The following is a 10,455-nucleotide window of genomic DNA, read 5'->3' as shown; positions in this document are numbered from 1 at the left end:
AATTTTTATTTATATATTTGTAATTTTAAATATATTGAGTTAAACTACTCATTTAGTAATTCTGTGGAGCTCAGCTTCTTTAGAGATACTGCAGAATTAGGAGTTAGTAGCAGGTCTTGGCACAGGGCAAAGTAAATATGTGCAGAAGGATGCAGGAGCAACTCCTCTCCTGCCTTTTTTCCTGCTCGATCGGGAATGTGAAAGACACAGTCAGTATTGCTCTCTTCGCTGGATTTACCAGTTGTGCATATGTTTACTTCAAAGTAAGAAGAGACACGATAGGTGAAGAATGTTATATTTCTTACTTACTGTGTCTCTTAAAAATCACTTTAGAATGTGAAAATTCTGCTGTGTGGGAAGTCATATGTTTAAGTGCATTTTTAAATATAATATTTATAAACTTAAATACTTACAGAATTACAAAAGATGCTTTTGGCTGAGGGGAAAATCCGGAAACTACCTTAGCATTATGGAAATCCTCTGTAAAGTCTTTTTCCTTGTTAACGGTCCTCTTAAGTATTTTAGTTTTAAGAATCAAATTTGCACATCATTGGTCTACCCTGGATCTATCAGAAATCAACATTTTTTATTTTAAGTTTCTTGTCATTCATTATAATTAATTTAGGCTTTTAGGTGTGTTCTCTTACTGATCTTACTTTAATTTTTGGATATTGGACTAATATTGCAGGTGAGTAGGGCAGGCTGACAGACAGATATGTTCTTCATATGAAAAATAGATAGCTATATGATTATTATGGTGGTATTAAAAGTATAAGAAGCTTCAGTTGATTTTACTTATACAGAGGAAATTTTCAAATTCTACCATCATTAAAATTGATTGGAATATTCAGAGCAACCAAAGATTACTTTTTAAAATTTAACTCTTGTAAAATATCTGTACCTAACTAGCAGAAAATTTACTTCACATGTCTTCAGTTAAAACAGACCAGTAGAACTCCTATGAATCCATGGACCTATTTTGTATTTCTTTTTTCCTGTTTACAGCCAAATAGCAACTTTCTTCTTGCAACTTACCGATGCCAAGCAAATACTACGAGACTTGAACTTAAGGTAAAATGTTCCAAAATATTTTTCATAATAAGTTATGTAGACGTCTGCTTAGGAATGGAGAGATCCCTACCTCGAGTGACTGCTTAGCCTGAGCAAATGATCTGTCTGGTTTCTGCTTCTGATTGTTTCCTGAGAACCTTCTAATCTGGGTCTTGTGTTCCTTTAAATTTGTCTGTAGGGTTTCTGAACACTTCTAAAAATGTGTTACTTTGGAGGAGAGCCTGGGGACCTTGAGTGCCCATAAGATGAAGCAGTGGGGTAATCACAGATTGTGAAAACACTTGGTTCTGTAGTCACTGTGTGGAACTTAAAGTGGAGAGAGATGTGGGAAAGAAAGCTCTGGCACAATTTGTCCTTGGAAGTGTTTGAAGGAAGTTACACTGGGAAGCACCCAGGGAATATGGACTGGGTTTGTATTTTGGAGAGGAAGCGAATCCGGTTGTTCCATGCTTATTATACTACAGGAATGTGGGTGTTTTGGGGGTTTATTTTTAATGACCCACCAAATTCACACATTTTGTAGCTAGATGAAAATAATTATAAAGAAATATGCAAATAATGATTAGGAAAGTCCTCAAGATGTACACAGGCTCTAGGTTTTCTCTTTATGTAGTTGCCTAACACTGCAGCCTGCTAATCTGATACGTGTTTATTTATGTAAAACTCTCAGTGAGAAGATTCTTATTAGAAATTTAAGCCTGCATAAGATGCATCAAATGTGGGGAAGTTGAGGGTGGGTATCTGTTTTTTGGTGAGGTTACAATAATGAGCTAGTGTGCAGAACTAAGACTCTCTATTTCCCAGGTCCTCTTCTTTAGAAATGTTATTAGTGTGCTTACTGGTTCTGAGCACATCACTTTTTCTCCCTATGTCTCAATTCTCTTATTTTAATTTAGGGATGTCATCCTCGCCACCCTGACTATTGAAAATACTAGGTAAAGAGTAAATAACACAAGAAAAATTCATCAAATGCATTTATGATGCACAAAAAGAGGTTTTCCTTTACTCTCCCACTAAAAACATTTATAAACTTGCTGTTGTCTGTCATCATAGTGCAGTGTGTCATCAGAACGCTGTGCTGTCACTCTTACATTTGGATCCTGATGTGATGGATTTAGTCTGCACAGGTTCTGCTGCCACCTCGCTGCTGTACCTTGAGGATCTCCAGTGATCTATGCCTGCTGCATGGAGTTCATTCTCTTTTTGTGTTTTGTCTATGCACATGCAGGCAATACAACTTTTAAGTCTTGATGACTTTATTTCAAAAGAGAACTTTTTACTATCTCATTTTCATTAAAAACATTGAAGTGCATGTCTTCCTGCAAAGCACTGCTTTTTGAGACTTTACAAAATACAGGACATAATCAAGGTTATAAAGCAAACCTGTACTTGAACTCAGATCTGCTCTTTTGTTTGTATGAAGTTATTTCAGTAGCAGTGCTGCCTACTTTCATAGCTGTGTCGGTGCTGCCGATGGGACGCTTCTGTTTTTTTGTCAGTTCTGTGTGAGTTATTGGCAGATGACAGACTTCTTGGTGCAGTCTGTGTAACTCAGCTCATCAGAGCAGCGACTGATGCATTGCTGTGTCTTCAGAGACATGGAGGGTGCATACTGGGTCTTAAACGCATTTGCACATCCTGCTTGTTGAGTATTCTGAGATCTGAACTTAAATCTGGCCTCTTACTCTTCCAAAAATAGCTCAGGAAGAACTTTGATTGTTATGAAGAAATTAATACATAGTTTGAAATTCTGTTTACTCTTTTAAATTCTTTGATCTGTTCTTTGCTGCCAACTGCTACAGAATGTATTTTTGTCTTGCCTTTTTTTTTTAATCGATGGCACCACTGAAGAATTAGAAGCAAGTTACAGGCTTTTTATTTTAACTAATCAGAACATAAGTTGGTGGTTTTTATTTTCTTAGTGTTTCATTCATTTAATATATCAGCACTTCGCTGGACACTATCTAGTTTTAAAACATTCTTAATCTGCTCTATCAAGCTAATATAGTACTCTAAATATTCTTGAAGTACTGCAGAAAATTGACAGTTTTTCTTTAGTATTTTTTTAATAACTACCAATTTTCCAAATTGTGGCAAATTTAATCTGTTATCTTATTTTTGTTTGTGGGTTCTGCTTTTATTTCTGCAGATTCGATCGATTGAAGGACAGTATGGGACGCTTCAAGCATATGTAACTCCAAGAATTCAACCAAAAACCTGCCAAGTTCATCAATATCAAATTAAACCACTTTCACTTCATCAGAGAACTCATTCTATTGAGCATGACAGGTATTTACGAAGAAAAATCAATGCCTTTTTCTCTTTAAAAATAGACACAATCCAGTTGAAATGTTTATTCTATAAATGTTAAGTCATTCCTAACCTACAGTTTTCAGCCTGTAGTTCCATTTTATCAGTTGTCATGGTTTAGGGCTGGGCTGTCCACTAAATCCTGGACAGACACTCTCTATTAACCCCTCTCCCCTCCCCAGGAGGGAAGAGAAAAGAGAATAAGGGAGAGAGACTTTACGGGTTGGAAAATAAAACTAACAGGTTTAATAAAACAGTAATACTAATACTACAGGATAATAATGTAAACAGGGAAATAATGAAATATATACAAAAATGTACAAAAGTATACAAAACCAATATAAAATTCTCCCCCCACCCTCCCCCAATGACAAATATGACACCAGAGGCTCTGCGGAGCCAGGCACTGGAAAAGTCCCAGACCAACCTCAGCAGCAGGTGGGAGCAGGATGCAGGACACACAAATCGGGATCAGAGGCAGATGAACTAGCAGGGTTCTGCTCAGGCCTTGGCCTCTGCAGGATCGAGATGGATGGAAGGGTCCGAGCTGGAAGGGCTCCAAGTTGGAAGAAGGGTCGAGACCCTTGTGATCCCTCAGCTTTACACCGAGTATGACGTATGTGGGATGGAATACCTCGTTGGTCAGTTTTGGGTCTGCTTCTCCTCCCCGTAGGTGCAGACACGGCACCCATGGTGAGACAACTGACCCTGAGCTTATCTTCTAGCAGCACATACTGGAAAAACAATGCCTTTAGTTTCAGCAAGTTCAGCCACTTAAGAGACTGAGCTGAAAAGTAAAATCACTAAATAGAAAATCAGGACATCAGTTTTCTGGCAGAAAATGCAGATTTAATGGGTTTCTGCTTTCCTTGCCATTCTTGTTTTCAGGTTATTTCTTATTTTACTGACCTGGATTAAAATGCAGCCCCATGTGTTTGTGGCGCTGACAGTGTGGTAGAAAGGAAACTCTCCTGTGTTAGTAACTGCAATCTTTTCAGTTTCAGCCTCAGTCTCCCCTCCACCCTCTTAATGTAATTCTTTCCCATAGCTAATTTGGCTCCAAAACTGAGCTAAGACTTCCCCCTGCCCTTATCTGTCTGTTTGGACTCTGCTATGTTATGCAATTTCTATTTGATTTTCCCTACTATCAATTAACATCTTGTATTGCCATGAAGGTATTGCTTGTTTGAAAACAAAACTGATGATTCGATACCAAATGCTTTTACTTGATGTGCAAATGTGTTCCATGGTGCCACATTCTTGATATAAACTCTGTCTGTGGCTTGCAGCACAGGAGACTCTTGAGGTTCTTAGTCAGTTATTTACCTTTGTCATAAATTTCAGGTTTAACAACTTGAAACGGGATATGTCAAAAACTTTCAACTAGTTTCTTATCCAGTTCTGACATGCGTACTATGAGATAAAACTTCCATGAACGCATAGCGTTTTGTCTTGAAATACAGAAAAGTAGCTGCAATCTGCAATATGTACCTACTTAGCAAGATACCTGACTTCTTACAGGGTGTTGGTTAAAAGGAAACCACCACGTGGAACTAAACTTTTTCTGTATGGATAACAAGTGCACTGACAGTGTCCCTCCTTCATAACTACTAATGACATCTTTGTTTTGGTTTGGTTTTTTTATTTGGTAATGTCATATGACGTGCGGATTCAAAAGCAAACCCCACAATCCGTAAGATTGTAAAGTAGGTATGTTTATTAACGCGTGGGTGGCACGGGGGAAATTCCTCCCGGTCGTGCGTGCCGGGCGCTGCAGTTCACCTCACTTATGTGCAGCAAGGGGGTACATATTCTTAAGGTTTCCCACTATGCCTATACATATGCATGACCTGTCCCCGCCTCCCTCTGTGCTTGCGCAGTGCCTCCTGATGGTGGTCGACGGTGGTCGTGAGGAGGAAGGTCGAAGGTTCTCTTCGTCACCGCTAGTAACCTTTTATTCTTGCGCCGACTCAGTAGCTTCTTGGCTCTTGCTCAAACTGCAGAACTGGTTCTTCTGTTAGCTGGTCTCTATAGCGAGTTTCCGTAGTTTCCTAAAAAAAGCTTCTTAAACACAGTAACTAATAGATACAATTGCCAACATTATATTACCTAGGTTGCTAATTTCCTAAAATCCTAACACACAGCATTTCGATAGGTAATATATCAAAATCTCCAAGACTACACTTCACAACGAATTAAACTTTAACTGTGGCTACTGCAACACTTATTAGCCAAAGTTTGTTTCCAGGAACAATAAGCAATACAATGTTTCTAAGACCCCTTTAACTCCCTCTTTCACATAGACCCATGAATACACTGACGCTCCAAGGCCAGTTCAGTTTTGCTGAAATTCACTCCTGGGTTGTGTTTTGCTTGCCTGAAGTGCCTGAAAAGACGCCCGCTGGAGAGAGTATCACCTTTTATTTTCAGAACACCTTCCTGGGTACACAGCTTGAAGGTACTTACAGGTAAAATACAATTACTATAGCACAGTGTGACTACGCTGGGGTTTTTGTCTTTTTCATTCTTGACCAGTCTGTGAGTGCCATCTCATGCACGTGCTACTGTTCCCTTCTTCACCCCCAGCCCCATCAAAACTCCCACTGAAGAGAACAAGAATCTTTTAGGAAGGATTGTCAAACATTACCAGGGGTGAGCACTATCCAGTAATGGTGCACTCTGTAACTTGGGTTTTTCTTGAAGTTGGTCCAAAAAACAAATTTCCAAGGAGGACAGGCTTGATATATTTTTAAGATGATGGCTTGCTTTTAGAATTCAAGGAGCCTAGCTAACTACTCTAGTGAAATTATTTTGTAACTCCTGTTGTTTTCTAACTTCTTTTTTTTGTACTGAGAAGCAGAAATAATTTAAAAGGCATTTAATGCTCATACAAAGAAAAATGTGAATAAGCATTATGTTGATCTACAGCTTATATTAGGCAAATATTATTTCTGTGTTTAAGATTAATACTCTGTTCTCAAATTAATTTGTTATATCTCCCTTACATATATCCACCCAAAAATGGAACTGTAAAGTGGGGAAAAATTAATTGTTACAATTGCACAGATTCCAACCTGCTCCCAGCTTACCATATGTGTGGTCTATTCATACTGTAGAGAGTTGTTGGGTGGTTGATTTCTGGGGGGAAAGGGGAGGGGAGAGTGTTTTTTGTCCCTTCTGGTACTGAAGCTTGCTTTTGTCTTCAGGGTATTACAATGATAAATGGAATGACTACAGCCAGAAATCTTGGTTGTATAACCGTAGAGCCATGCAGTAGAGATAAAACTGTCTTCTGTATAGCTGAGACTTGTGTATACTGCTTTGTCTTATTTACTGGAACAAATTTATCTATGCCCAGCATAATCTTGTCAGAGAAAAGGAGCAAAGAGCATAGGTGTGTATGCAGCTACCTGACAGATGGAGAATTGTTATGACCCTTAGAGGTTGCTTTCTCTGATTTGGACATTTATTTACAGGCCTTCTATTTTAATGTAGGGACAAATCTAATGCATGCATGTGTGTTCAAGCTTGTTCATTTAAAGTTTTGGTTTTTTTCCCTTATAGAAAAGGTGAGGGATGTTTTAAGTCTGACAACATTTCTACAATATCCATCCTAAAAGATGTGCTTTCCAAAGAAGCTACTAAAAGGAAGATTAATCTCAACATATCATATGGTAAAACTTTCTTCTCTAATATGTTCTCCTTGGCTTCATTTTGTGTTCTTATAGATGAAATATGTATTATTCATTTGCTTGTTTGGGTTTTCTTATTTTATTCTTCACTAGATGTAAACGAAGAATCTGTGAGGCATACACTAAAGCTTATCCACCCCAAATTAGAGTATCAGCAGCTGTTGGCCAAGAAGGTTCATTTAATAGATGCTTTGAGAGTAAGTATCTGAACTCCTGTGGAAGGATTTTTTATGGGGGATTATGTTGTCAGATACCAAGCTGTGCAGCTCAAGTCAGATATGTCTCATAGTGGTATCTGTTACATTTCTATTCCCAGGACGTGTATTTTAATTAACTAGGAGAGAGCCTTCCTAAAGTAAAATTCCCATTTGTACTATATAACTGGTGAATAACATGTAGGATTACTGACTGATGTTGAGAATGCTTGAATCAGACAGGAGAAGGCAGCCAGCTTTATCATCTAATGTTCTCTTTTTGCCTGCTGTTATTTTCCAGTTCCTTACTTGTTGCTTTCCACTGACTTTTAAAAGTTTTTTAGATCTGGGGGTGATAGTCCATGCCAGATGAGACTTTGTTGCTTTGGAATTTCATTCCAGTGTGTCATAATGTCTGAATTACCTGCTTATTGATCTTTTGCTTCATTCTCTCCTCAATGGTTAGTCTTTGGGAAGTGCCTGTTGGGCAGCTTGTCTTAGTTCTTGGACTTTTGCACCAACCAGGATTTTGTCATCAGAAATTTGCCATCATCTCTTTTGGTGTATTTTTTTAAGGGGAAGAGGAGATTAAAGTGAACAGCCAGTTCTCTCGTGTCCTTTGGTGGAATGAAATACTAGTTGTCAGGACTCTTTAGTTAGTAGAAAACCTGACTGCTGGGAGCACAGTGTGTATCTTTATCATCACTAAAAGTATTTTACTTGGGCTTGATTTGACAAACTGGCGAGTTAGAGAACTTACCCTTGATGCATGTTGTGTTTGTGCAGTAATAATGATGTTGCACATCTTGTAGAAAGAGTTTAGTGCTTGTTTTAGGCTTTTTAATTTAGGCAGCAAATCTACTTTAAGAAATCTTTGACAATTTTTTTTTGTCACTCATTTTGGATAAATTATTCATAGACAGGAAAATAATCTGGTGATTGATGAAAGCTGTTATCCCAGCAGACTCTGATGCATAATATAATTACCTTTCATCTAGAGAAGTATGGTCTGGTCTTTCTTGGAGTGATAAAAAGATCTATACGATCGACCATCTTAAATTGGTCTGATGGCAGACTGGGGCATTTTAGAAGAGCTCTTTAAAACTTTTTGCTTTCACGAATGGAGTGATACTTTCACAGTTTACTTTTACCTTCAGGCTTTTAGCACGTGCCACACTTTCTAGGAATTTACTTATTCTAAAAATGAAGATACGGTGAAGGCTTTGACCGTTCATTAGGCTTGATTGTGTAGGGGCTAGGCTGTGGAGTGATCCTGTTCTGGCTGTGCTCTGAGCTGGAAGCTGTAATAAACAGGATTTGAGACTCGAGTCTATGAAGTGACAGGTAACACCTGGCATTACACAAGACTAGAAAATGAGACACTTAGAAAATATCTCTTGCTAGTTTAGAAGGCGATTGTCTTGTCTCTGAAGGTACTTCCTCCTGTCAGACCCAAGCTTCACTTCTTATTTTTATGCTCTTATGATACTTAACTGCCATTAATTCTTACAATTTAAAATGTCTTTGAGGAATTACAAGTTCATGAAGGAAATGTGGACTTTCTGCTACCAAAATACCGCAGCATTTTGGAAGAGTCGGATCAGCTGCTTGATGAATACAAGAAACAACCTGCACATCTTGAAAGACTTTATGGTTTGTTGATCAATTCAGCTTCTTGCTTAAATGTAAATTAATGACCAGACAGCACCCTCGACATGACTGAAATAGTTTTGAAGTCAGCATTAGCAGAATTAAAACAATTTGAGAAGTGGGTACACCTGGATAGCCCCAGGACAGCAATAGGTGTGTAAGTGTATGTGTCTGTTTGTTCATACAGCCAAGGTTGCATATTTATACAGTGGTTTTAATCATAAAAATCTGAAGTTAAAGGTGAGGCAGTAAAACCTAACACATACTAAAAATGGCTTGTTTGCTACTGTGGACTTTGAGTAACTCTCTAAAGGTTCTCAAGAATTGTTCACCTGAGAACTAAAATTGATTTGGCATCACAAGCATATCACTGAGAATGAAAATACCAGGATTATTTGCAGGCTACTTTTCTACTCTTTGATTAATAGACAGCTTTTTATATTTGGATGATTCTTGTCTTTATTGGAATGACTGAGTATCATATTCAAATTCAGGATGGCATTTAATAATGTATACAAGTTAAGTGAGCAATTAAGTTCTGAGTGGTTAAGTTTTACAAAACATCAGAACAGGAAAAGGCGCATGGAGTGACAAGGGAGACTCTTAAATGATCCAATTTAGTGAAGGAGATTCTGTAACCTTGTCTGGTGTTCCCTGTACACCTTTCAGCGCAGAGAATCTCTGCCAGACACCAGCTTTGATAAGCCTTTGTATATACAGCATAAGCAGAGTCCTTGTTGCCCATCCTGCGATGGTTTCTCTTTCCTCAGTGGTTCAGATGAGGTAATTCTTAAGGCAGAAATACATGTTTTGAAATGAAGATGTTCTGTCAGCATTTTGGGTGTTACTTAAAAGTAAGTAATAGTTTAAAGAGTCTTGCCTCTAAACCCAGAATCAACTAGAATAGTTGGTACATAATCACAAGTTAAAAGTGGAGAATACCTCGTAATGAAAACAAGGCAAATAATAAATCCTGGGATTTTACCTTTGCAGGTATGATCACGGATCTCTTCATAGATAAATTTAAATTTAAAGGTACCAATGTGAAAACTAAAGTTCCTCTTCTTCTGGAAATTCTGGATGGCTGTGATCAAGATGGATTAATTGCTTTTTTTGAGGCTGCAACCTGACAAGGAAAAAACAGAGTAACTTTTCTATTTTTTCCTTTTAATCAAGGCAGTTCAATATTAAGTCCAGAACACATTTGAAGAAAAATACTTTTACTCTTCTGTTATATTGTCAGCTCATACTTTTTATTCATATTTATCATGATACTCAATACAGGAGTAAATTTTAGTTCATATAAACTGTTGTGTATGGTAAATGGGTACATAGTTTCTATATACACAATGTTCTTCGTAGCCAAAGAAAACTTTAAAATCACATGTAAATACCAAGTATCCTTTCTGTGAGAATGTTTTCAGTACTGCTAAAGACTGTATGCAGTAGTCTTTATCCTCCAGTTGTACAGATGTATGAAGACACTTGTTTTCAGACTTAACCAGGCACAGAAAAAAACCCCTGGGTGATAAACTATG

General features: G+C 37.8%; 1 protein-coding gene across 1 annotated transcript; it reads left to right on the top strand.

The window, feature by feature from the left end:
- Positions 1–1,005: 1,005 nt before the first annotated feature.
- Positions 1,006–10,047, top strand: LOC104546376 (Bardet-Biedl syndrome 7 protein-like; the record flags this gene model as incomplete). The annotated part of the gene is made up of 7 exons (XM_010191754.1): positions 1,006–1,071; positions 3,221–3,360; positions 5,685–5,849; positions 6,946–7,055; positions 7,167–7,270; positions 8,797–8,920; positions 9,911–10,047. Coding segments are annotated over 7 exons (846 nt in total), but the record flags the coding sequence as incomplete, so codon positions are not given.
- Between the last annotated feature and the right edge of the window lie 408 nt (positions 10,048–10,455).

This window comes from Mesitornis unicolor, unplaced genomic scaffold (genome assembly GCF_000695765.1).
Source record: "Mesitornis unicolor isolate BGI_N332 unplaced genomic scaffold, ASM69576v1 scaffold7059, whole genome shotgun sequence".
NCBI lineage: Eukaryota > Metazoa > Chordata > Aves > Mesitornithiformes > Mesitornithidae > Mesitornis > Mesitornis unicolor.
This window is presented reverse-complemented; position numbering and strand designations above follow the sequence as displayed.